At 53.8% G+C, this 22,038-nt stretch overlaps 9 protein-coding genes across 9 annotated transcripts; 4 read left to right on the top strand and 5 right to left on the bottom strand.

Moving 5' to 3' along the window:
• On the top strand, window positions 1–1,081 carry L226DRAFT_530602 (DUF1783-domain-containing protein). Its single transcript, XM_067679896.1, has 5 exons — window positions 1–340; window positions 402–620; window positions 670–724; window positions 774–833; window positions 889–1,081. The coding sequence occupies exons 1-5, from the start codon at window positions 134–136 to the stop codon at window positions 945–947; spliced, it is 600 nt and encodes a 199-aa protein (XP_067541013.1). The 5' UTR covers window positions 1–133; the 3' UTR covers window positions 948–1,081.
• Window positions 996–2,645, bottom strand: L226DRAFT_200935 (mitochondrial pyruvate dehydrogenase E1 component beta subunit). Its single transcript, XM_067672815.1, has 5 exons — window positions 2,507–2,645; window positions 2,173–2,448; window positions 1,764–2,102; window positions 1,464–1,711; window positions 996–1,404 (listed from the first exon to the last, which is right to left on the bottom strand). Exons 1-5 carry the CDS (start codon window positions 2,549–2,551, stop codon window positions 1,113–1,115), a joined length of 1,200 nt encoding a protein of 399 aa, XP_067541012.1. The 5' UTR covers window positions 2,552–2,645; the 3' UTR covers window positions 996–1,112.
• A 227-nt stretch (window positions 2,646–2,872) lies between these two features.
• On the bottom strand, window positions 2,873–5,692 carry L226DRAFT_543028 (ARM repeat-containing protein; the record flags this gene model as incomplete). The annotated part of the gene is made up of 12 exons (XM_067682169.1): window positions 2,873–3,241; window positions 3,297–3,474; window positions 3,527–3,693; window positions 3,745–4,059; window positions 4,117–4,268; window positions 4,328–4,454; window positions 4,543–4,616; window positions 4,673–4,766; window positions 4,819–5,082; window positions 5,140–5,375; window positions 5,426–5,524; window positions 5,560–5,692. 12 exons carry the CDS (start codon window positions 5,690–5,692, stop codon window positions 2,873–2,875), a joined length of 2,208 nt encoding a protein of 735 aa, XP_067541011.1.
• Window positions 5,693–5,875: 183 nt separating this feature from the next.
• On the top strand, window positions 5,876–6,828 carry L226DRAFT_609337 (uncharacterized protein). The gene is made up of 5 exons (XM_067686046.1): window positions 5,876–5,985; window positions 6,056–6,093; window positions 6,148–6,207; window positions 6,341–6,380; window positions 6,434–6,828. Exons 1-5 carry the CDS (start codon window positions 5,946–5,948, stop codon window positions 6,613–6,615), a joined length of 360 nt encoding a protein of 119 aa, XP_067541010.1. The 5' UTR covers window positions 5,876–5,945; the 3' UTR covers window positions 6,616–6,828.
• L226DRAFT_454668 (S-adenosyl-L-methionine-dependent methyltransferase) lies at window positions 6,735–11,315 on the bottom strand (the record flags this gene model as incomplete). Its single annotated transcript, XM_067675192.1, has 19 exons — window positions 6,735–6,851; window positions 6,901–7,005; window positions 7,066–7,160; window positions 7,218–7,289; window positions 7,389–7,708; window positions 7,759–7,772; window positions 7,834–8,098; window positions 8,152–8,353; window positions 8,455–8,499; window positions 8,556–8,731; window positions 8,775–8,877; window positions 8,930–9,224; window positions 9,281–9,650; window positions 9,712–9,972; window positions 10,023–10,135; window positions 10,186–10,428; window positions 10,480–10,605; window positions 10,660–10,903; window positions 10,951–11,315. Coding segments are annotated over 19 exons (3,531 nt in total), but the record flags the coding sequence as incomplete, so codon positions are not given.
• Window positions 11,316–12,036: 721 nt separating this feature from the next.
• On the top strand, window positions 12,037–15,009 carry L226DRAFT_479232 (DNA replication licensing factor MCM7). Its single transcript, XM_067676837.1, has 9 exons — window positions 12,037–12,145; window positions 12,195–12,319; window positions 12,372–12,431; window positions 12,480–12,700; window positions 12,752–13,073; window positions 13,124–13,694; window positions 13,755–14,145; window positions 14,206–14,743; window positions 14,798–15,009. Exons 1-9 carry the CDS (start codon window positions 12,097–12,099, stop codon window positions 14,864–14,866), a joined length of 2,346 nt encoding a protein of 781 aa, XP_067541008.1. The 5' UTR covers window positions 12,037–12,096; the 3' UTR covers window positions 14,867–15,009.
• Window positions 14,871–18,063, bottom strand: L226DRAFT_479228 (uncharacterized protein). Its single transcript, XM_067676836.1, has 5 exons — window positions 17,365–18,063; window positions 16,782–17,315; window positions 16,625–16,728; window positions 16,071–16,574; window positions 14,871–16,017 (listed from the first exon to the last, which is right to left on the bottom strand). Exons 1-5 carry the CDS (start codon window positions 17,980–17,982, stop codon window positions 15,072–15,074), a joined length of 2,706 nt encoding a protein of 901 aa, XP_067541007.1. The 5' UTR covers window positions 17,983–18,063; the 3' UTR covers window positions 14,871–15,071.
• Window positions 18,064–18,244: 181 nt separating this feature from the next.
• L226DRAFT_550453 (MTHFR-domain-containing protein) lies at window positions 18,245–20,760 on the bottom strand. The gene is made up of 10 exons (XM_067682754.1): window positions 20,594–20,760; window positions 20,326–20,529; window positions 20,230–20,275; window positions 20,058–20,177; window positions 19,846–20,001; window positions 19,669–19,793; window positions 19,424–19,609; window positions 18,775–19,371; window positions 18,606–18,725; window positions 18,245–18,551 (listed from the first exon to the last, which is right to left on the bottom strand). Exons 1-10 carry the CDS (start codon window positions 20,675–20,677, stop codon window positions 18,372–18,374), a joined length of 1,818 nt encoding a protein of 605 aa, XP_067541006.1. The 5' UTR covers window positions 20,678–20,760; the 3' UTR covers window positions 18,245–18,371.
• A 135-nt stretch (window positions 20,761–20,895) lies between these two features.
• L226DRAFT_530596 (ras-domain-containing protein) lies at window positions 20,896–22,030 on the top strand. The gene is made up of 6 exons (XM_067679895.1): window positions 20,896–21,102; window positions 21,195–21,315; window positions 21,390–21,462; window positions 21,518–21,629; window positions 21,695–21,861; window positions 21,915–22,030. The coding sequence occupies exons 1-6, from the start codon at window positions 20,993–20,995 to the stop codon at window positions 21,974–21,976; spliced, it is 645 nt and encodes a 214-aa protein (XP_067541005.1). The 5' UTR covers window positions 20,896–20,992; the 3' UTR covers window positions 21,977–22,030.
• The last annotated feature ends 8 nt before the right edge of the window (window positions 22,031–22,038 follow it).

Here is a 22,038-nt window from a genome sequence, read left to right as displayed (position 1 = left end):
CTGCATTCCACCTCCACCATCTCGCTTTAACCGGCTCTCTGCTCCCCGGGCTCTGTGCAGCGTTGGATACGCTGTCTGCCCCTCCGCGAACACGCGAGTGCAACGACCACTAGACTCTGAACTGCTTCTGGCCATGCCTCTCCGCGTCGCGCCTCTGCGCGTCCCATATCGTGTTTCAAGGTTGCAGAGCTTCCGCCCCCTCACCACAACGTACGCACGATACGGCTCTTCGCAAACACATCAATATAAGCCTCTCCCGGAGCCGGAGGTTTTCAACAAAACCTCCCGGCCCGGGCTGTACTACAGCAGACCTTCTCCCAAGGACCTTCCTCCGTTACAGGTGTGCTCTATGGCATGGAATGACCCGGCATAGGTCTGAAAAGCTCACTATTACACGCTAGAACAAATGGCCAGCCATCCTCGCCCTTGGTGCGCTCGGCGTTAGCGCATGGGGACTCTTCATGGTCTTCGTCACGAACCAGGAGAAGCTCTCGTCCTCGATTATGCAACAGATCATGAACACGGTCACCGAGAATCCGGAGTTGCGCGAGGTGCTCGGCGAGGCCATCCGTCCAGAGCCGGTGTGGTGGATGAACGGCGACCCGTGGATAGACGGCGCGGTGTGTGCATACAGTGTCTGCGCGTGTTCGGGGCTGACGGTCCTCGCAGATCCACATACCTGGAGGGAACATTGACCTCAGCTTTCGCGTCAAGGGACACAAGGGTAGGTCTCAGTTCATCTGGAGGATGCTTGTGTTGACGTGCTCTCGAAGGCGCGGGTACATTATACTTCACGAGCATCCGGCGAGTGAAGGGGGAACCTTTCCAGATATGTGAGTACTGCAGGGTTAAACCCATGCGTACTCTCTTTGATGACATCTCTGGCAGTGCGCTTTAAGGTGATCGCCGACGACGGGACAGAAGTCAACATCAGCCCCTCACGGTAAACGCAGGGCTGTCCCTCACGAGCTGCCTGCCCAACGAACATGGACTTTGCATAGACAATCCAAAGCAATAGTATCAGCAGGCGTAATGTATTACTCTATAACGAACTAGTAACAAAGTTGCCCCGAGTCCGACCATGAAGCACGAGCCAGCCCAATGCTACTCTCCTAGAAGTGGTGAACCTCCTCGCGCTCGCGACCACGCATGAAGGGAGGCTCATAGCCTGCAGCGTAAATGTCGGTCCAGAGCTCCTTCTCGTCAGGGAAGGGCGAAGCCTTGGCCTCCTCTACGGCAGCCTCGACTTCAGCCTTAGCCTCCTTGTCGATCGCCTTCAGGTCGTCCTCAGTAGCAAGGCCCCACTCGGTGATGTAGCGCTGGAGACCACGGATGGGGTCCTGGGTGGACCGAATCTTCTGGATCTCCTCACGAGTACGGTAGGTGGTACCAGGGTCGGACATCCTGTCAACGCATGGTTAGTTGACTGCATTGATAGCGGAGAGGCGAGATGCATAACGCACGAGTGACCACCGTAACGGTAGGTGACAAACTCAACCAGGAGAGGTCCCTTATCACTCGTAACCCACTCCTTCGCCCACTTGGTCGCCTGGTGAACAGCAATGATATCCATTCCGTTCACCTGAATACCAGGGATGAGGTCTCCACGCTTGTAGTACTCGGTGTTCATCGAGCTACGCTCTGCCGAAGTACCCATACCGTACTTGTTGTTCTCGCAGACGAAGACGCAGGGGAGATTCCAGAGCTTCGCCTTTACAGATGTTCAGAAGTGATACAAGTGGAGAGAAGATAGATGCACGTACCATGTTGAACGACTCAAACACCTGACCCTGGTTACTCGCACCGTCACCGTACATGGCGAACGTTGCGTTCTTCCGTCCCAAGTACTGTTCCGAGAACGCAAGACCCGCGCCAAGTGGAACCTGCGCACCGACGATACCGTGACCTCCCTGGAAGGCCTCAGTGAAGACGTGCATAGAGCCACCCTTGCCCTTCGAGACACCGCATACGCGACCAAGAAGCTCGCCAATCAGGCCCTTGACCGTGCCCCCACGGAGCACGACGAAGGGGTGCGTGCGGTATGACGAGATAATGTTGTCGTCGAATGTTGTGGCAGATTCCATACCGACAGAGACTGCTTCCTGCAATCAGACCCGCTGCCTCAGCGTCCAGCGTCCCGAGTAGTCGCGCGCAGGAGGTGAAGGGACGCACCTGACCGATGGCAAGATGACAGAAGCCACGGATGAGCTTTTGTTTGTAGAGAGCGTCCGCGGCCTGCTCCATGCGGCGGATGAGGTTCATCTGCCTGTACCATTTGAGCATGTCCTCCTTCGTGACGTCCACATCGAGGCTGGGAGTGTCCGTCCGGTACCCGCGGAAGGAGTCCTCATGGAGCTTGACTGAGAACGGCTCAGAGTGCGATGCGTCCTGCTGCAACTGCGTCGAGTCCGCGGCGGTCTGGATCGTCCGCGCGAAGGGCTGTAACGACTGTGACGACATCAGCTTTGCGCTCCTCTGCTTTGAGCTGCGCGAATGTGCAACGTACAACGCGGCGGGGGACAGCAGTCCGGAACCGGGCGAGAGAGGCCATGGTGGTGAGAGAGGGAGAAGGGGAGGGGAGGACCGCTGGGGGTGGAGGGAAGGGTCAAAATGCTGGACGTGTCGCGTCGACGTCGCGCCCCGGGTGATATCAGTCACGCCCCAAAGTCACACCACTCACCCCAGGCGCGCGCACCATCCTGAGTCGCACGACTACTCGCGTTCCTATCGCGTTACCCAATCGTACCAGATGTGCTACCAGGACAGAGCAACGCGACAGCATAAGATATCCAGGACTACAAACAACAACACAGATCGCACGATGCACACCTAGAGCTACATACAGATAGCAAAATAACAACAGTCCGACGAATTACACGTCCATGTCCGCGTTGTGTTCGAGCCAGTGCAGCGCCTGTCGCGCCTTGTCCTGCACCTCCAAGTCATCTTCTGCGCCCATCTGGCGACCCCCGCCAAGGCGGAGCGTGGTCGGACTTGCGCTGACGTGCAGAGTGTGCTCGCACATGTGTCGCAATGTTGAGTCGATCTTCGCCTCGTGCAGCTCGCGGTGACTGCGTGGGTTCTGACGTACGAGCTCGAGGACGCAAGAGATCGCTGGCCGCCGTATCTCGACTTTGGCATCGATCAGACAGTCCCGGAGACATTTGAGTATTCTTGAGTCCGCGAGGATGCTCCTTTGGTGAGCCGCACTGTTCGCCATATTCGCGAGGACGAACACAGCCTGTGAAGGCCGGAGTCAAGCCCAAAAGGCACGCTGGCTTTCTCGAGACACGCACCTGCAGGACCACGTCCTCATCGTCGTCAGACTCTATCGCCTGAGCTAAGTGTCCAAGAAGGACCTCACTACCTCCCATCTCCGAGAATAGCAGGTCGACGCCATCTACACCGTCAGCCACATGCCGAACGATGTGGAAGGCTTGCTCGCGTATCCGATGATCTGGATCTTCAAAGAGACTGCAGAGGGTCAGCTTTTTGCAAATCTGGCTAGAAGACCATTGACACTTACTGACGAACTTCCTGCCACCCTATACTGTTCATCACTTGCCGCTTGAGCTCAGGCGTGGCCTTGTACAACAGATTCTTGAAGGCCCAGAGCGCATTGAGTCGCAGGGCTGAGTCGTGTGTGTTCAACAGGAGGACAAGTCTTGCGATTACACCCTGCTCTATCAACGTCTGTGCGACGAATCGTAAGTTTGATATCAACAAGGCAAGGCGATTTCATACCGAACGTAATGGTGAGAAATCGGTGACGATGTTACAGACAACAGTCGACGCGGCATGCATCACTTGGCGATCCTCGTCCTCTTTCATGAACAGCTGGAAAACTGACATGCCCAGGCCTGTGTCGACGATATTTGTCCGCAGTGCGGCCACCGCGCGACTGAGCGCGCGAGCGCATTGGCACGCCGCATACCGGACCCCGACATACTGGTGTGACAAACTCGCCTGAACGACAGGTATGATCTTGAACTCGTCCGTGACAGCGGTTCTGATGTCATTGTCAAACATCGCGATAGCCGCGACTACAGTTAGTGCGGCCTGAACGTCCCCATCAGTCTCAGCTCAACCATACATTGCGACGCTGACACCACTCACTTCGCGAAGTCGGGACACGCTCTCGGGCTCATCCTCGTCGAACTCCGTGTTCTCTAGAGGGGTGATTGAGGTGACCAGTTGCGCAACCTGTACGAGGCAATTGCGCTCATATGCGAGTTGACAAAAGAGCCTATGATCTGTCACGAGATGGTCTATAGAAAAGAACTCGAGATGAGCGGCTCTCCAAGCCCTCGCGCAGGAAACACCTTACAAAGAATGAAACACGCCTTCGTCTTCGATGGATTGCTCGCCGCGTCCAAGCTGATGATGCGATTGAGAACATGCATAATTGTGATTGCTGTTGCTTGGTCCGCTGGTGATATGTATGAGAGGTGACTCTTCGGTGCGGGTGGGGCACGGAGGATGTTTGTTGCACTAGACACGGTAAACATCACATTCCTGCCCGAGCGTTCTCCATGTGCGTACATACCACAACGATGCAGCCAACTGCAAATCCGTATTCCGGGACTTGCATAGTGAGAGTACAGTGGAAAGGACAGCTATACGCCAGGGTGAGCTTGTCTTTCTTATAAATAGTGACAAGCAACACACGTACGTTCCTGCCCCGGCGGGGCCCTTGCCAAACGCAGCGCTAGAGGCTCATTCTCTTTCGTCAGAGAAGCCAAAGCGGAGAGAACTGCCTCTTGCAACTGCAAGCACAGCATAAGGACATGGATTAGACGTAACTCCGAGAACACGTACCTTCGCGTCCTTCTGGCGGAGTAATGTAGTCAACGTCCGTGCGATCCAACCACTTTGACGGCTTGGAGATTTCGTTGGCTCGCGTTTCTCCCATCCGCGTTTACCCTTGGTCTCAACAGTTCTTTCTCCTGGAGGACACCAATCCGATACCTTGGTACGGTGTGTTGAATCTCTGACGGACGAGGCAATGAGCTGGGCGATGGCCGTGCTGACTTGCGGTGATGGGTCATTGAGCAGGGGGATGTACACGTCGAGGATGTCGGGCTATATATCGTTAGCTAATTGCCAGCAGCCAGAGACGTAGCTGATGGGAGAGCTCACTTGGAACAAGTTGTCTAGGGCTGCCTTCGCTTCAGGCCGAAGGTCAGAGACAGTGGGTGAGAGTCCCCATTGTGAGGGTCCCACCGTATCCGCGATAGCTGCAGCAAGAGCTCTGAGCGCACGTGTAAGCGCGGCTTTGAGAGGTACGCTGTCTGACGGCTTGAAGGTCGAGACTGCGTAGAGCAATGCCTGGGACGCGTTCAGTCTCAGTAACATCCGCAAGGCGTCAGGCGACCCTGAAAATCTTCGTTAGGGATTTACGGCACGGAAGCTGGTTGGTACGCACCATACGACAACGATGCAAGTATATGTGCGGCCTCTATGCGGAGGTTGGTCCTGGTGCCTTCCGGGTCACTTGGAGACATAGGCGGGTCGTTTATGCACTCTACAAGCCTGCACATTCGTCCAATTCCAGCTGACCACAAGAAACGGACTGAACACACCTCGACACGAACATCTCGTCCCGTCCATAATGCCCCTTCGCGGTGCGATTTCCAATGACGGCGTTCTTGACCGCCTTCAAGGTCGCAACGTTCAAGGTCGTAACAGTCATGATCATAGAGCAGTTCCGAGAGTAGAGACAACCGCCAAAAGCATAGCACACAGAGAGACTCGGATCAAGTGCGAGGAACAGACAGGCTCCGCAGGCGTGGTGGAAGGCAAGGACGTTGTGGGCGTCAAGCGCGTCATCTCGAGCGCACACGGCGCGCGGGGTCCGGTCGAGATCGCGCACTCTGCCTCTTGCCTCCAACGTCTTACTCTCCCAAGTTGCGTTTTGTCTCCGGATTCAAACATCGTTCGATATCATGTCTGGGACCTCTTCAACGGATCTCTACGCGGTTGCGGGTACGTTTCTGTATCTCCTCTGGTCGGTCGCGCCGTGTATGGACTGACGTCTTCGTGCTTCACGTCCCAGATTTTTGTCTCGTTCCGATGGGCACAGCCGAACCCTCAGTGCGTGTTGGCCTTCCACTCATGCAACCCTTATGCCGAAACAAGTCGCGCTAGGTCGCCGAGTACATCGCGGAGTGCATCCGTGTCCTCGAGAAGACAGGCCTCAAGTTCAAGGTTCGCATCTCTCCGCCATCCTCGTACTGCCGCCACTGATCGTTGAGTCTCTGGAGCAGTTGCAGTAAGCGATGAGGTTCCATATCTTCGCGCGTTCGCTCACGAATTTACTGCGCGTACACCCACTGAACTATTGCATCCTTCTCAATGCAGCGGGTACGGAACAAACCTTGGTGAGTCGCACATGTCGGTCCTATCAGCTAGCGTCGTAATAATCTTTCGACAGAGGGTCCCTGGTCGGAAGTAATGAAGGCAATCCATGATTGCCATGCCGCTGTGCACGCAAAGGGCGCGCCGCGCATCGCGACAGACATCCGCATTGGCACGCGAGTAGATCGAGAGATCGCTCCGGGCACTGGCAACGAGAGCAAGGTCCAGCGCGTCGAAGATATTTTGAACAAGGCATGAAGAAGAAGTGTGTATAATGCTTGTGTCTTTGGTTGCATGGTTCTGTCCTTTGGTATAGCGTACTATAGCGTCCATGTATGATGTTGGAAGAACTAGTAAGTTGACTCTAAGGTCAATCACTACCCTTGTACTTCATCCCCTCCCTCCTCCCATAGCTGAATCAATGCCTTGCCTACTGCCTTGCCAAGTGCTAGCGCAAGAGGCACTGGGACCGCATTGCCTATCTGCCGCATTTGCTGCAAGCTAGTGTAAGCTCATGACTTATAAAATAGGTGGAATCCATACATCCTCAAGGACCTTGCTTGGTGTGGTGCTGGTCGAAAGAAATTGATATGAGTCAGGAAACCCTTGTGACCGTGCATATTCTCGCAGAGTCAGGACTCTCTTTTGCTGAGGCATGCTTGATTAGTCCTTCAAGCACTCATAAGCACTGTACTTATGGTGACTTACATTGGGATGTATGACCCTGCCACCCTTACAGTTAGGCAACATTGAGGTCATGGCTGTACGGAAATGGCCATAACCATGAAGCCTCCCATATAAAGCTGAGAGAAGTCTGGTCATACAAGTGGGAATAAATAAATGCTTATTTCAGCACTCACTCTGATATTGTGGCTTTGACTTTCCATTTCCTAGAAAGGTTCCCAGTCGGAGCTCCAATGGCAAATCTACAACTAGTAAGAAGGGAAATTAATTTATGAGAATAGTGTAGGTAGCGCACCTGAGTGGTTTGGATATGAGTTTGTCTTGCTGGTCATAGGAATGTTGCACACTCTGAGTAAACTTGTCAGCATCTATCTCGATGACAAAAACAATGTTAACATACCGTTCTACCACATCAGCCCCAAATCTTGCTGTATAATGACCTGTGACCTTATCCCCACCTTCACCTCTGAGCCACATCTGGTAGCGTGTATTTGGTGGGGATACATAGTCAGTGGGCTTGTTGTATCCAGGATAAGTGCTGTCAATCAGGGGCAGGGAAGATGCTCTCTTGTGCAAGGCATGAAAGGCTGGAATTCCCTGCTTTTGACGCTTCTTCAGCTCATGCTTATCCTTGTCTGATTGGTCAATGGTTCGGTGGGGGTTTTGCCTGGTGAAATATCAGTGAAGTGCAGCAATATGCATACTTGCATGGCATACCAATCAAACTTGGGCTACAAGTTACTAACATTAGCATCACTTCTTGGTAATTGTTAGGTGCCAAAGAATGCTCACCAAGTCAGAGATGGCATCATCAACAGTGACAGCAGGAAGAGGGGCACACTGGTGCCCCTCTTTTCCATGACCAACACGGAATGTGGGATAGAGTACCTCACAGTTGGGAAGATTGAGGTTCTGCACAGGTATGGCATATGCATATTGGGGCACAGGATAGCTTGGCATGGGAACATCCCCTCTTGCACCCAGAAAAATGACTCTTCTGCGTCCCTGAGGTGCCCCATATTGGCCAGCTTGTAGAACACGGAACTGGACCTGGTACCTAAAATCAATGTAAGTTAGCCAAAAATGGTCCATAGTGTACTCATAACATACCCAAGAGCTGTCAGGGCACGGAGGATGAACTTTACCACCCCCATACGGAGTTTCTTGACCACATGCTTGCCTTGACCCTGCCTGTCCAGGTGGTAGGAGAATATTCCAACCACATTCTCCAATAGGAAGTACTGCGGACAATAGTACTCCACATATGAGATCATGTTGCACACAAGTGTACTTCTGTGCAAGTTGTGAGAGACTGGAACAAGACTAGCTAAGCTGAATACCTTACCTCTTATCATCTGGACGCTAAACAGGGTTCATGTTGAGTAGGAAAATATGTATGACAGTAGCACAGACTTACTCTGCAGTGATTCATAATAGAAAAACTCTGGCAGGGTGGTCCTGGAAGTAAATACATAAGTGAATCAGGCATGTGATGGTAAACTAGCCTCACACACCTCCATAGATGAAGTCTACCTCATCTCTTGATGGCAGAGGAGGAAGCTCTTCAACTCTACATCCCTCCACAGTGGGATAGAGAGGTGGTAGATGTCTTCCCTCTGCCACTTTGATGGCATGCTCCAGCAGGCAGTTGGATGACTGGTTGTATGTTACAGCACCAGGATGATTTGCCCTGCACAAGACAAGAATTAGAATTGAGCAACAAATGAAATTACAATACTTGCTGGAAAGTCTTGGCTGCACTGGGTGAAAACTCAACTGCCCACTTGGTTTCAATGAAACCAGACATCTCTAGGCCTGTAGAGAGTCCACCAGCACCTGTAGGATTTCCAGTTATATCATGAAAATTGAGGCAATCATTCAGACACACCTGCAAATAGCTCCAGCCCTCTTAGCCTGTGATGTGTTGCCCTTAGGCTTTCCTCAACCAAGTGGCCATCCAGGGCTTCAGCATGGCAGGATTGGCACAGGGGGAGTGCTGAGGGCAACAGAGGACCCAGTGTATGGCAGTCACCACTGAGCTGGAAGAGATCACAGTAGAAGTGATCATCTCTCTGCACCCAGTCCTCCCTTGCCCTGGCTGATGCTAGACAGGCAACATAAGCCTTGCCCTCAACAAAGTCGGGTTTGACACTGCTGAAGACATCAGTTTGCACCAGTCGGCGCTATTGAACTGTCAGAAGGCCAATGCATCAATCACAGAATTTGGAGGATTACTCACATTATCTTGAGGAAGTAAAGCACTTGAACCCTTGACCACCTCATCATAACGAACATATCTGCGGATCCTGAAGCGAAGTCCAGCCTCAGCATCGTCAAGGAAGGCGGTGATCTGGACGATGTCAAGGAGAACGGCGCCTCCCTTCTGGGCTGTGTGGGTGTGCACATACACGAAGTCATTGATGTGGTAGGGCACACCGAGATGGGTATATCCGCCTTTGGGGAGTGGAGTCCACATCATGTGAACATCGTGCTTGATGGAGAGCCCACAGGGGACACAGGGACGGTGCTTGTCACAGTAAGAAAGGGCTTCATCGATTTCTATCGTTGTTGGTTGTCTGAATGAGTGACACTCATCATCCAACATCAACCTGCACATCATATGTTAGTGAAGCTTGTCTTCACACCAGGTGGGACAAGAAACAGGCTTACCCAAGGAAGAAATTGTTTTCAGGGCCTGTGATGTCCTCAAGAGGTTCAACCTGACCAGGCACAAGAGTCGTGACGTTGCAGTGGCAGTATATACACTCCACATCCAAGTCGTCACACTCGTTGAGCCAGTATAGGGCCCGAGGGTGTGCGACCTCCTGGAGGAGGGTCTTGGACCCATGCACAAGCCACTGTGCATGGAAGAACTTCTTCATACCTTGGCCCTTGACCAGCTTTTCAAAGAAGTAGTTGATCTTGCAAAACCTACTCGAGCAGGTCAGACAGATCCAAGTATTAATTGCGAGAAAACTTACCACTTCTTGTTTGCCAGTCTATTGGAAGGGCACCAGGCTTCAGCTGACACTGCATTCCTCGACCGACCCTTGTCTGAGTCGTCACCAACCTGCACTATGACGAAATCACCAGACTGGAAGTGATGTGAGTCCTATAGCCTCTCGATGATGGACGAGAGCTTACTTGGTACGGAGTGCCGTCAATCAAAATGCTCTTGAACACATGTGGATCGTCGGTGGATTGAACCCACTCCATAGATATCGGATCGTCGTGGTGGATGGTGTGAGCGGGAGCAGGCGGCAACGCCTCCGGATTTGAGTCAGGTGACAGGGGGACAGTTTTCAGATCTTGCGAAAACATGAGTTTAGCAATCGCGCCGACTCTAGGTGTCACAACTGTGTGATCGGAGTGTTGTAGGAGGTTCTTCTCAACGTCCTTCCACCGACGACGAGGATGCTGACCAGGACCAGAAGACACAGAGGGAGTTGGACTTGGGGATAGATCAGGGTACAACGACTGAATGACGTTGGCGCGCAGCACCTGTTGATAGAGCCAAGACCCGTCGTCCGAGATCCTGTCCATGACCATAGTCAAGTAGGCAACCTGGACAAGTGTTAGAGAGGGACGGAGTACCAAGAAAGTACCAATGCAACTCACAAATGGTGAACTTGTGAGGTCTTCAGCGGTCACAACACCCATGTACCTTGGAAGGGCATCTGCGGAGGGACAGTTGATGTGAGCCAGAAGCCTGTCTACGGTCGTCTCTGGGTCTTCCAAAGATTGCGTGATGACGGCGTCCGCGATGTGATGGTGACGTTGGAGGGATCGGTGGTAACGAGCGTATGGTTGTGCGGGGACTAACAAAATATACCACGCGTATTGCGTGCGGATGTATATTTTTCTGTTCAATCGATTAGAACAGAAATAATATACCAAGGACCGACTGACCTGTCAAGCTGCTCATCATCTGATATCGAGTGCAAACTACACTCGACGACGCTCGAGAGAAGGAGTCGCTGACCCCTTGTAGTGAACTCCCCCTCCTCCTCATCATCACCATCGTCGTCGTCGTTGTCGTCGTCCGCATAAGGACGCACGACACCAACACCAACAATGCCTTCGGAGATTTGGTCGGCGAGGAGAGCCTCGGAGGAGACGTACTCCAAGGTTTTGACATCGAAGAAGACGAAGTCGTCCAACGTGCGGATCGGGACGGTGTCATCATCGTCCTCGTCGTCGTCAGGTGATACCTCTCCGAGGATGGGAACCCCGTCATTTTCAGACTCTTCATCACCGGTAGGGATGTAGTGTGTCTCTGTGAAGTTCACAGGTTAGTGCGTTTCATAAGAGGAACCCAGCGATCATAGATGTCACCGACGTTTTGCGACGACACTGGGATCCAAGATATTCGTTAGGTTGACATGGCATGAGAACAAATATAGCGGACACCGACCATTTGTTGACCGGGGGCACCTCCACCCACACCTCGTGTGTCGGACGGCGTCGGGGTGGTTCTACAACGCGAGTTGATGGGCACACATTGAAGTGATGCGAACAAGCGACTACTTACCTCGTGTGAGGCCCTTAGGCCGTTTGGATAGGACCGCAGCGTTGCTCGAGTCCCTACTCCGCTTCATCTGAAGAATTTCGGATGCTGAGTGTCATGAGGCGAAGACTGCGACATGCGCAACGCACCAGTGTAATAGATCCACTTCCTGCCACCATACAATATGTGTGATTTCGTGAGAGGGAACGTTGTTCTGCAAGTTCCTGTTCAGGAGGCTGGAGGGTCCTAGAACCACGACCCTCACCTCTCCTTTTGGCTAACAAAAACTCCCGGTCAACGACGTAAATTGAATGAAGAAAGAAAAGATATTCACGGCAAGGGTAGCAAGAGTATGGACTGGGCGAGGGGGAAGCCGTAGGAGCAGCAAGTGGCGGTCAAAGTCCACGGTCAAAGTTCCGGCGGGCGGGAAATGCGTTTGGCGCCAAAGTGTCGCGTCCTGTCACACGTCACTCGCCTCTCAACGCGACCACAACCACGACTGCCTGAGCCGCTCACCCTCTTCCCCGCGTATTCACGCGTTTTTCGCGATGTCACTACCAGTACTTCTTCTCGATGTTGACTACAACCAGGAAAAAGGTGCATACTGCCTGTTTCGACGCGTCGAAAGCCACTGACGATGTTCTAGAGCGCATCAAAGACTTCCTATCGACGTTCGAGCAAGATGTTGCTGACGGCCTAGCTGAGATAGACCTGCAAGATGACGGCGATATGCCTGCGAGGACAAAAAGTCTGAAATACATGAAGCAATTGGTGCGTCATCAGCATCCTCATGAGCCTGCGCGGCGCCTTACTCTACCTGCAGCAAAGGGTGGCGAACCGGGAGCAGGAGATGCTGGTAGTGGATCTTGAGGACATCTCGCAGGTGTGTAGCAGTCTATTTTGATGTTATTTATCCAACATTGTCGACCAGCACGAGCGAACGGTGTCGGAATTGGTCTCAAGGATTCGCAAGAACGCGCGACGCTACATCTCCCTCTTCAGCGAAGTTGTTGATGCGTTGATGCCAGAACCTACGAAAGACATCAGTGAGCACGATGAGGTCATAGACGTGATTCTCCAGCAGCGTCGTCAACAGAACGAGAGGTCGGAAGCTGGACAACAACAGTTTCCAAACCACTTGCTCCGAAGATAGTACGCAACCCACCAAGCTATCCACGAGCCATCAATCTGACTAGCACCCAGCAACCTCTACTTTCAGCCTCTTCGCTCAGATATTGCTATGGCCGTGCGTGATGTGAAGGGCGCACATCTTGGACACCTCATCACGGTACGAGGAATCGTAACACGCGTCTCCGAAGTCAAGCCCCTCCTACGTGTCAACGCGTATACATGCGACTCTTGTGGTTCCGAGACATTCCAAGATATTTCACGGAAGGAGTTCCAGCCTATCTTCGATTGTCAAAACGAAGAGAGCTGCAAGAGGAACGGTATTCGCGGTACCCTCCACATGCAGACTCGGGCATGTCGCTTCAGCCCGTTCCAAGAGGTCAGGATCCAGGAGATGGTACGCACTCGATCTCTGTAGCAGCAAGACGTTATTTGACGTCGGTGTAGGCCGACCAAGTGCCAGTAGGCCATATACCTCGATCCATGACCGTACATGTCCATGGCTCGCTAACGCGACACATGAACCCTGGCGACATAGTTCATCTTGGCGGGATCTTCCTCCCTATTCCTTACACGGGCTACCAAGCCATCCGCGCCGGCCTGCTAACCGACACATTCCTGGAAGTGCATCATATTCACCAGCTCAAAAAGCAGTATAGTGCGATGGAGATTACCCCCGAGATCAGCGAACAGATAGACGACCTGGCGCGCGACCCACAATTGTACACCAAACTTGCTCAAAGCATCGCGCCCGAGATATACGGACACATCGACGTGAAGAAGGCGCTCTTGCTCCTGCTGGTAGGGGGCGTGACGAAGACGATGGGCGATGGTATGAAGATTCGCGGAGACCTCAACATCTGCCTCATGGGTGACCCCGGTGTGGCCAAGTCGCAGCTGCTCAAGTACATCTCGAAGGTCGCGCCACGGGGAGTCTACACCACCGGCAGAGGATCGTCCGGTGTCGGTCTCACGGCAGCTGTCATGCGCGATCCAGTGACGGACGAGATGGTACTTGGTATGTTTTCATCCCTCTCCCAAGGGAGCGCGCTCAAGACTGATGCAACTCTTTGGGCAGAGGGCGGTGCTTTGGTGCTCGCAGACAACGGCATCTGCTGCATCGATGAGTTCGACAAGATGGAGGAGTCCGATCGTACTGCAATTCACGAAGTCATGGAGCAACAGACCATCTCCATCTCGAAGGCCGGAATTTCGACTACACTCAACGCGCGCACATCTATCCTCGCTGCGGCTAACCCATTGTATGGCCGCTACAACCCTAAGATCACTCCGGTCGAGAATATCAACCTTCCCGCCGCCCTGCTGTCTCGTTTCGACCTCCTCTTCCTCATCCTCGACAAGCCTTCGCGCGAGGACGACGAGATGCTTGCGAACCACGTCACGTATGTTCACATGCATAACACGCATCCCCACCTCGAGTTCGATGTCGTCGATCCAACCTTGATCAGGTGAGTAGATCGTGTCATAGCCACTTCATATTGAGAGCTGACCTAGCGTTCCTCCTCGAGGCACTACATCGCGCGCGCTCGTCAGTTCCGGCCGGTTGTCCCAGCGGAGGTTTCGAACTTCATCATCGAGAAGTATGTGACTCTGCGTAAAGAGTCGAAGGACGATGACGCGCAGAAGAAGTCGCACACCTACACCTCCGCTCGTACGCTGCTGGGTGTACTCCGCCTCGCTCAGGCGCTCGCCCGGCTCCGCTTCTCGGACGATGTCACGCGCGAGGACGTGGAGGAGGCTCTGCGTCTCATGGATTGCAGCAAGAAGAGCCTGCACGACGATGAGGAGGACGCCCAGCACCACGACCGCTCCGACGTCAGCAAGATCTTCCGCCTCATCAAGGACATGGCCAAGCAGGCACGAGGCGGCAAGAAGGGTCGGCGCACGCGCGGTAGCAGGAGGTTGGGCAAGGGCCCCGGTGGAGAACGCGACATGGACGTGGATGAGGAGGAGGATGACGCGGACGAAATGTCGATGGTCGACATTCGTTCGCGCATCCTCAGCAGTGGCTTCACGGAAGCCCAGCTCATGGAGACGATTATTGAGGTTCGTCTCGACGCTTACTCTGCTATGCGCTTGATGCTCACTGTTTCCATATAGTACGAAAATCTCGACATCTGGATGCGTGTCGCGAATAACTCCAAACTGCGTTTCATCGAGACCGATTAAGGACCCCATTCACTTATTTCTTTCGCTACTCATCTGTGTAAGTTATCTGTGGTCTCCGACCGTCGTCTGTCATGCTTTGTTGTGTCTGTACTGTTATGTAGCGCATAAATATTACCCGTCCTTGCGTACGATATGAGGAATACAAAAGTTGGAAACGAACAGTGATATACTAAGGAGCAACGCACATCTAAATGCGAACTGGATACTATCGTGTCTCTGAGGCGTGCTCCCAACTGCTACCGCTACCGGTTCCACTTCCGCTCGCGCTCTCCGGGCTGTCTGACCGTTCGTGCGGCTTCTCGTTCTCCACAGGTGAATCAGGCTCGTCCCTGTAGCGCGTCTGCCTGCCGCCACTACCACCTGTCGGGGGGTCGTCGTCCTCCAAGAATCCAGAGTGCAGACCGGTATCCAAACCGGGGGAAATGGAGTGTGGACGCAACGCGGTCTCCTCGTCAGCATCTTCGTCATCAGACACCTCCCCAAAGGCGTCGTACAACTCCTTCGTCCGCTGAGGGCCGCGCGAGCCACCACTCATACGGCTTACCGCACCCATGGGAACGTCATCGTCCCCACGAAGACTCGAGTAGTTCGCGCGACGCTTGCGCATGACTGCACGTCTCCAGAAGAACAGACCAGCACCAATGCCGAAGAGCACGACGGCACCGATTGCGACGAAGAACCAGATCTGATTCGTGACTAAGTTCGAAAGGTCGGAGAACCAACCCTCGTCAGGTGTGGGAACGATGGTCGCGGATGGGGACGCAGAGGCAGATGCAGACTCAGCAGCATCCTCCACAGGCTTCGCCGACTCAGTTGATGTCTCTGCACCCGCGGTTGTGGTGAATGCGGGTTTCGACTTCTCGCCTTCGGAGTCTCCATTATCGCCCGGGAGATATTCTGTGGGCCGAGGGATAGTCTTGGAGCTGGTGGTTGATATCGCCGTTGAAGACGCATCGGTGTCACCGGATGTGCTCGTGGGTGTGGGAGGAAGAACGTCCTCCTCCGTTGGAACTTGGTAAACCGGGATATCCTTGCCGGGATCCATGACGGAACCCCAGAGGCTCATGGTCCATCCAAGAAAGACACCAGTCTGGCCCTCCTTGCGCTGATCAGAGACGCGGATCGTCCAATCCCCAACCGGATCTTCGTCCCTACAGGGTGGAATAAGCCGCTACCACTACCTGAAGGTCGTGTGAAAACGTACCAGTGCTTAACGGTCATGAATGTCCAGCCAGGATAACCTGTGTCCGCGGTGTCGCCGTACCTGCGAGCCGCCAGAACACTCTTGACCCCGTTCGGGCTGACCAGCTCGACCTCAACATCTCCGCGGCGCTTGTGCGTGATCCACACCTTGACAGTGATGTGCTCAAGCTTATCGAAGTTGCGCTGCTCGAGCAGCTCCCTAGTGACTGTGAGCTTGCTCTGCACGCCGTCAGCGACAATATCTTCTCCACCGCTCGTCGCTCCGAACGAGTCCATGGAGCCGTTGTTGAGCTGTATCGTGGGTAGGTCGATCCAGATCTGCGGCTTCACGGACTGCCATGTCTGCGCGGCCTTGATAAACTCGATACCGTTCAAGCTCCCAAAACCGTACTTGTAGCTGTACGGGCGGCCCGCCGCAGTGGTCTCCCAATCAGGGTCGTCGGGGTTAACCTGGAGTGCGGTGCGTACACATATATGTTGAATGTCACGCCAGTTGAGATTGGGGCTGTGAGGTCCCATCAGCTAAGCATTCCTTAGGGAAATGGGCGCACGTACTTAGCCTGCAATGCAAGAGCGAAGACTCCAGCGGCGTTCGGGGCAGCTGCAGACGTTCCACCGTGTGAATGAGAGCACTTGTCCTTGCCTCTATCAGTCGTAGTCTATGGAACGCTGAATAAGAGCGGGCGCAGGCGGCGATAGACAGGGTGCTTACGATGTGTTTACCACTACCGGAGGTGTAAGCAACTATCATGTTGGCTGCACAGGCTTCCGAGTAGTCTGGATGGAGTCCCTTGTAGTCGATAGCGGCGACCGTAACGGAAAAGATACTGTTGGTGTATCCATCGAAGTTACATTGGTCGCCGCTACGTCCACCGTTACCGCTTGCGAAGACGAAGACGGAGCCTTTGCCACCACGACCCTGCTGGATGCCGTTGACCATGGCCTTCTTGATGAGGTATCCGGGTCCCTCCATTGACCTGCCGTCGTCGGGGGGACCCCAGCTGCATGAGTAGATAGAGGTGTTCTGGTAGTCGTAGTTGAGTGCAGCGGCCTCGTCGATGTCGGAGATGGGTCCTGAGAGGATACGAATGCCGGCGACCTTGGAGTCGTATGCGATACCGACACCACAGACGTCGTTCTTCACTGCAGCAATCTGTCCTGCGCAGCGCGTCCCGTGATGGTCGTCGAAGAGAACGGGGGTAGGGAGATCGGTGTGGTCGTTGTAGTCGTATGATCCATACGCATACTGCAGGATGGTCATGCACCTGTAGAAGACAAACGAAGGGTAAACTCACGAAGTTTGCGGCGAGATCGTCGCTGGTATAGTCCAAGCCGTCGTCCACCAAGGCTGTGATGACGCCGTTCCCTGTGATGCCCATGTCCCATATCGGAGTGACGTTCATCATGTGTTCCGGGTAATCATCGTTGACAAGATGCCATTGCTGCTGAAACTCGGGGTCATGAATCCCGAGACGAAGCGCGGCCTCGGCCGCAGTCTCAACGTCCTCCGGTGGCGGTCGTATAGGTGGTGGAGCGCGCTTGACGCGCTGACGGAGAGTCTGGGGAAACACATGCCTGACGGCGGAAGCTACTCTTCGTCTTCGCAGGAAGTCTTCCGACCGGAGAAGGTGCTGCGAACGTGCCTCCTGCCGTATGCCTTCTAATGAGCGTATAACGGGGTCCGTGTCCCGCTTCTGTAGACCTTTCGCGATGCGAACGAGCCAATGATTTGCGAGCTCCCCTGCCTGCTCTACCACCTCAACGCCCAGTGCACTCGCGCACTCGGCCAGCGATGCTCCTGCCAGAGGGTCGTGTTCGAGGACATAGTAATTGTGTGTGTTGTAGTGTCGTTTCGCGGGTTGCAGGGCCAGAACCGACTGAATGGCAAGAACGAGAGTGAGCGGAAGACGCATGTCGCGTCGAGCGGCAGCAGAGCGTGCTGGCAAGCGAGGGGGTCGTAGTCGGGAACAAGTTATGAGCTCCTTCACATCGGTGTCTCTTCAGAACACCCGCTCGGTCACAGCCCGCAGTTACGCCCACCGCGCCGCCCGAACCGCGTGACTCCATGTCACATCCTCCGGAATCCAGATCCCCTTCTCACCTCTATGCCTTGGCTTCCCAGCTACTGAATGACGGAAGTCAAACAATATATTGAAATCGCTGCACACGCAGCAAACGCCAAGGAAGTCACAAAATTCGTAACAAGTGAGCAAGAAGTATGTATGTTACACAGTCGAGGTGCCTATACGTAGTATTGATACAGCCAATTTGGATTGGAATGCTTCTGATACGCGCAAGAACACTATAGGAGCGGATGATCTCCCTTGAACAAGAACGTCCACAACGTGGCAGGATCCAAGTAGTCATGGTGGACAAGGCTGACCAACCAGCGCCCGTTATAAATACCTTCCAAGAGGCTGCGCTCTTGAGAAGCTGGGGGATAGAATGATGCCCACTCCGACCAGATGGAGAATGCCTCATCCTGCGTAAACATTGTCAACAATTCGATATTAACTGGGTGTACTCAAAAGCTCACCTTCCACGACAAGAAGGACTCCTTCTCAATGATGGTGGTCTGCGCAATCTCCTGACCTGGGAAGACGCCCCAGGTCACGGCGTTGCGACCACCCTCAGGTACGTTCGTCAGCAATTCACCCTAATGAAGCTCATGAGAAGCGTTCCGTAGGGCTGGGCAGAATACATACCTTGGCATTGCCAGCGAAGTAGCTGATCCATCCCGCACCCTCCTCCTCGACCTTCTTCACTATCCGCTCCACATCCTTCTGCTCCACGAAGAACTCGACGAAGCACTTCTGGTAAACGTATCCCCCTCGAGGTCCCCAGCCAACAATATCATGCGTGGAAGGAGCACCGTTGACTGGGGGCTGCGAACCGACCGTCCACCATCCTTTGCTCGTCAGGCGCTCCAAATGGGGGAAGATCATCAACGACTCGGGTGAGAGCGGCGTTGACGAGAACGGCGTCGCTGTGACCTTGGAATGCAAGTATCGGAGGAACAGGGAAGTAAGGTCATCTGCGGTCTTCGGGTTACCCCACTGCGAGAGGGGCACGGCAAGAGCCTTGCTCTGGAAAGCAGAACTTCCCCACCGGTCCGTCTCACCATACGCTGGACTCTTGAAGTCACCGAAACGGCCATTCGGGAAGTCATCCCAGTCCGCAGCGTTGTTGATCTCGCCTTTGCCCGCGTCGGATTCTGGCGCAGGCACAGATGCCAGCTCTTTCGTTGCACGATCTGAAGCAGCATGTGGAGTCATAGTACGCTCCGGAGGTGTAGCGACATCCTGAATCGCAGTCAGACAACGACTTTCTGAAGGCAGACATCACGAAGCGTACCGCAATGAGCTTGTTCGTGGCTTGCGAGATGTTGCCGGCCAAGCCCAAGGTCTCGAGGACGCGAGTGACGCTCTTCTCCAGGTTCAGTGTGCAGAAGTGAACTCCCTGGATACCCCCCGCTTGCAGTTGCTTGATCATGTCGACTGCAAGCTTCACACCATACTCCTTGACTTTCTGGTCATCATGCTGTGAATGTTGCTGGTCAGAATTGCGACGTTCGTATGCCGAATTTGGAACACCCGTACTCGTATGGGAACTAGGTCGTGCATCATCTTAGGTGGCACGCGAGTAGCGCAAAGTTTTGTCATGCGGAGGAAGGAGGCATATGTCTGGATAGGCATGATGCCAGGAATGATCGGCACGGTAATACCTGTCGACCAGTAAGCTACACATGGGATGTGAGATATCAAGCGACCACGTACCTTTCGCGCGGACCTTCTGGTGCCATTGCAGAAAGCCGTCCACATCGTAAAACAGCTGCGTGATGATGAAGTCTGCGCCAGCGTCAACTTTCTCCTTCAGGTGCTCGATCTCGCCGTCTTCATTGGTCTCTCTGTCCGGATGTCCATCAGGGTACGCTGCACCAACAGCGTGGTGAGCATGAGTACCATAATCGTGAAGGTGGTAAAATGACCTGCCACGCCGACGCAGAAGTCTGCGAACTCGGGGGTCGACTTGATGTAGCGCACAAGGTCAGCACCATGCTGGAAGCGTGAGTCGGTGGGTATCCAATGTTCTGCGCCACGAGGGGGGTCTAGGATGGTGTTAATGAGATGGTAATCTCGATGCATACGGGATCCGCATACCTCCTCGAAGGGCCAGTATGTTCTCAATGCCCCGTTCCTTTGCTTCCTGAAGGAACCCTGAGCAAGCGCACATAGGGGGGAATTGAGCCTACTCACCCGTAGCGCTGCATCCACCGTCCCCTGCACCATGTTCGTACATGTCAAGTGCAAGATCGTGTCCATGCCATACTCAAGCTGCGTCAATCCAGCCAAGTCCAACGACCTCTCCTTCGTCGTCCCTCCTGCACCCCACGTTACGCTGACCGCTAGCGGGTTCAGCGTGACCATACGTGCAATACGCGCTACCAAGTTTTCGAATCCCTGCACACATGACACATGAGCCCCTCGACTGTCGTACTCACGAGCCTGAACTGCGCGTCTTCACCTGGTCGGTCTTCGGCGGGAAGAACTCGAAAGTGTAGAAGAGACTCCGCGCATCATGTTGAGCGATCTTGTCAACGAACTTCATCGCTACAGACTTCCAGAGACAGTGAATGGTTTGGAACAAGCAGGTGAGAGTCGCGTCGCTCTCGGGCACCCGCAAACGGCCTCCGAGACAAAATCGACGGACCGCACGAATCACGATTCGCCATAATGAACGCTATCTTATCAGCTATTACCGCGCCTATCTAATCGGCGCTGGGTCTGCGCGGCAAATACCACCAAACAGCTTCCCGCTGTCCGAAACATTGACCAGGCGGCCGAGCACATCACCGCCGTCGTCATTCATATCCTCCCGGTCTCCGGCTCGTATCTCCTTCCCCCTTTGCTTGAGGTGTTTAACATGTCTTCAACGACGCCTGTGACCGCCGACTTCTCATCGCCTCCGCTCAAGCGGAGCAAGATTGTGCTGCTCGGTGACCAGAGTGTGGGGAAGACCAGTCTAATTACAAGGTATGTACAGTCTTGTCTGGGGTGTTCTCCGTTCTGCAATACATTGTCATTGTATCTTCATTCGTTGCTCAATGACATGATGCTGCCGCTAGGTTCATGTATGACACGTTCGACAACACATACCAAGCAACAATTGGGATTGATTTCCTGAGCAAAGCCATGTACCTGGAGGACCGGACAGTGCGATTACAGCTCTGGGACACTGCTGGACAAGTAAGTAAGAGCAGCACCATTCCTTCTTACCACAAGGATGTTCAAAGTAACGGCCACGGCTTCGCCGAGTGTAGGAGCGCTATCGGTCGCTCATCCCCTCGTACATCCGTGATTGCTCCGTCGCTATCGTGGTCTTTGACATCACAAGTGAGTGGTTCCTCTATGCTAAGGGAAGAAGCACCTTGGGCTGAAGCCATGCTAGATCGACAATCATTCCTCTCGACCTCAAAATGGATTGACGATGTCCGGTCCGAGCGAGGGAACGACGTGATTATCGTCCTTGTCGGCAACAAGGCTGACCTGTCAGACAAGCGGTGCGCTTCACCTCTTCATGGGGGCTCCTGCTCGTGTCGTCTAATTGCGATGCCTGTGGTGATAGACAAGTCACACTTGAGGAGGCGAATGCGAAAGCAACACAGCTGAATATTATGTTCATGGAAACATCTGCGAAGGCGGGCCACAATGTGAAGAGTTTGTTCAAGAAGATCGCCATGTCCCTAGTCGGCATGGAGAAAGAGAACGAGCAGACAGAGGCACAGAACACGAGTACGTGTCTAACATCCCGTTGACTCACTTCGGGCTCATAACCGTTCCCCCAGAGATCGACGTAACATCACCACCACAGAACGAAATCCCCGACGCGTCTCAATGTCAGTGCTGAGCTCTTCCTGGCGTGATAGAGCGTATCTTACACCTTCCTGCTTCGTCCATTCTTGTATGTAC

This window comes from Lentinus tigrinus (assembly GCF_003813185.1).
Source record: "Lentinus tigrinus ALCF2SS1-7 unplaced genomic scaffold L226scaffold_3, whole genome shotgun sequence".
Classification (NCBI taxonomy): domain Eukaryota; kingdom Fungi; phylum Basidiomycota; class Agaricomycetes; order Polyporales; family Polyporaceae; genus Lentinus; species Lentinus tigrinus.
The sequence above is the reverse complement of the archived record's forward strand: the minus strand, read 5'-3'. Positions and strand labels throughout refer to the sequence as shown.

Excerpts from the sequence above, each read along its gene's own strand:
- L226DRAFT_479232 (XM_067676837.1), top strand. The coding sequence starts at position 12,097 with ATGTCACTACCAGTACTTCTTCTCGATGTTGACTACAACCAGGAAAAA. Across the intron at positions 12,432-12,479 it reads ATCTTGAGGACATCTCGCAG|CACGAGCGAACGGTGTCGGA; the intron begins GTGTGTAGCAGT and ends ATTGTCGACCAG. Across the intron at positions 13,074-13,123 it reads AGGTCAGGATCCAGGAGATG|GCCGACCAAGTGCCAGTAGG; the intron begins GTACGCACTCGA and ends ACGTCGGTGTAG.
- L226DRAFT_530602 (XM_067679896.1), top strand. The coding sequence starts at position 134 with ATGCCTCTCCGCGTCGCGCCTCTGCGCGTCCCATATCGTGTTTCAAGG. Across the intron at positions 341-401 it reads AGGACCTTCCTCCGTTACAG|AACAAATGGCCAGCCATCCT; the intron begins GTGTGCTCTATG and ends ATTACACGCTAG. Across the intron at positions 621-669 it reads ACCCGTGGATAGACGGCGCG|ATCCACATACCTGGAGGGAA; the intron begins GTGTGTGCATAC and ends CGGTCCTCGCAG.
- L226DRAFT_200935 (XM_067672815.1), bottom strand. The coding sequence starts at position 2,551 with ATGGCCTCTCTCGCCCGGTTCCGGACTGCTGTCCCCCGCCGCGTT. Across the intron at positions 2,449-2,506 it reads CTGCTGTCCCCCGCCGCGTT|TCGTTACAGCCCTTCGCGCG; the intron begins GTACGTTGCACA and ends ATGTCGTCACAG. Across the intron at positions 2,103-2,172 it reads GTCATCTTGCCATCGGTCAG|GAAGCAGTCTCTGTCGGTAT; the intron begins GTGCGTCCCTTC and ends GTCTGATTGCAG.
- L226DRAFT_609337 (XM_067686046.1), top strand. The coding sequence starts at position 5,946 with ATGTCTGGGACCTCTTCAACGGATCTCTACGCGGTTGCGG. Across the intron at positions 5,986-6,055 it reads GGATCTCTACGCGGTTGCGG|ATTTTTGTCTCGTTCCGATG; the intron begins GTACGTTTCTGT and ends TTCACGTCCCAG. Across the intron at positions 6,094-6,147 it reads TGGGCACAGCCGAACCCTCA|GTCGCCGAGTACATCGCGGA; the intron begins GTGCGTGTTGGC and ends AAGTCGCGCTAG.
- L226DRAFT_530596 (XM_067679895.1), top strand. The coding sequence starts at position 20,993 with ATGTCTTCAACGACGCCTGTGACCGCCGACTTCTCATCGCCTCCGCTC. Across the intron at positions 21,463-21,517 it reads CGTGGTCTTTGACATCACAA|ATCGACAATCATTCCTCTCG; the intron begins GTGAGTGGTTCC and ends AAGCCATGCTAG. Across the intron at positions 21,862-21,914 it reads GACAGAGGCACAGAACACGA|AGATCGACGTAACATCACCA; the intron begins GTACGTGTCTAA and ends CCGTTCCCCCAG.
- L226DRAFT_479228 (XM_067676836.1), bottom strand. The coding sequence starts at position 17,982 with ATGCGTCTTCCGCTCACTCTCGTTCTTGCCATTCAGTCGGTTCTGGCC. Across the intron at positions 16,729-16,781 it reads CCGGTAGTGGTAAACACATC|ACTACGACTGATAGAGGCAA; the intron begins GTAAGCACCCTG and ends AGCGTTCCATAG. Across the intron at positions 16,018-16,070 it reads TTCATGACCGTTAAGCACTG|GGACGAAGATCCGGTTGGGG; the intron begins GTACGTTTTCAC and ends TCCACCCTGTAG.
- L226DRAFT_550453 (XM_067682754.1), bottom strand. The coding sequence starts at position 20,677 with ATGAAGTTCGTTGACAAGATCGCTCAACATGATGCGCGGAGTCTCTTC. Across the intron at positions 20,276-20,325 it reads CGGTGGATGCAGCGCTACGG|GAAGCAAAGGAACGGGGCAT; the intron begins GTGAGTAGGCTC and ends GGGTTCCTTCAG. Across the intron at positions 18,726-18,774 it reads ACTTCGCTGGCAATGCCAAG|GGTGAATTGCTGACGAACGT; the intron begins GTATGTATTCTG and ends GAGCTTCATTAG.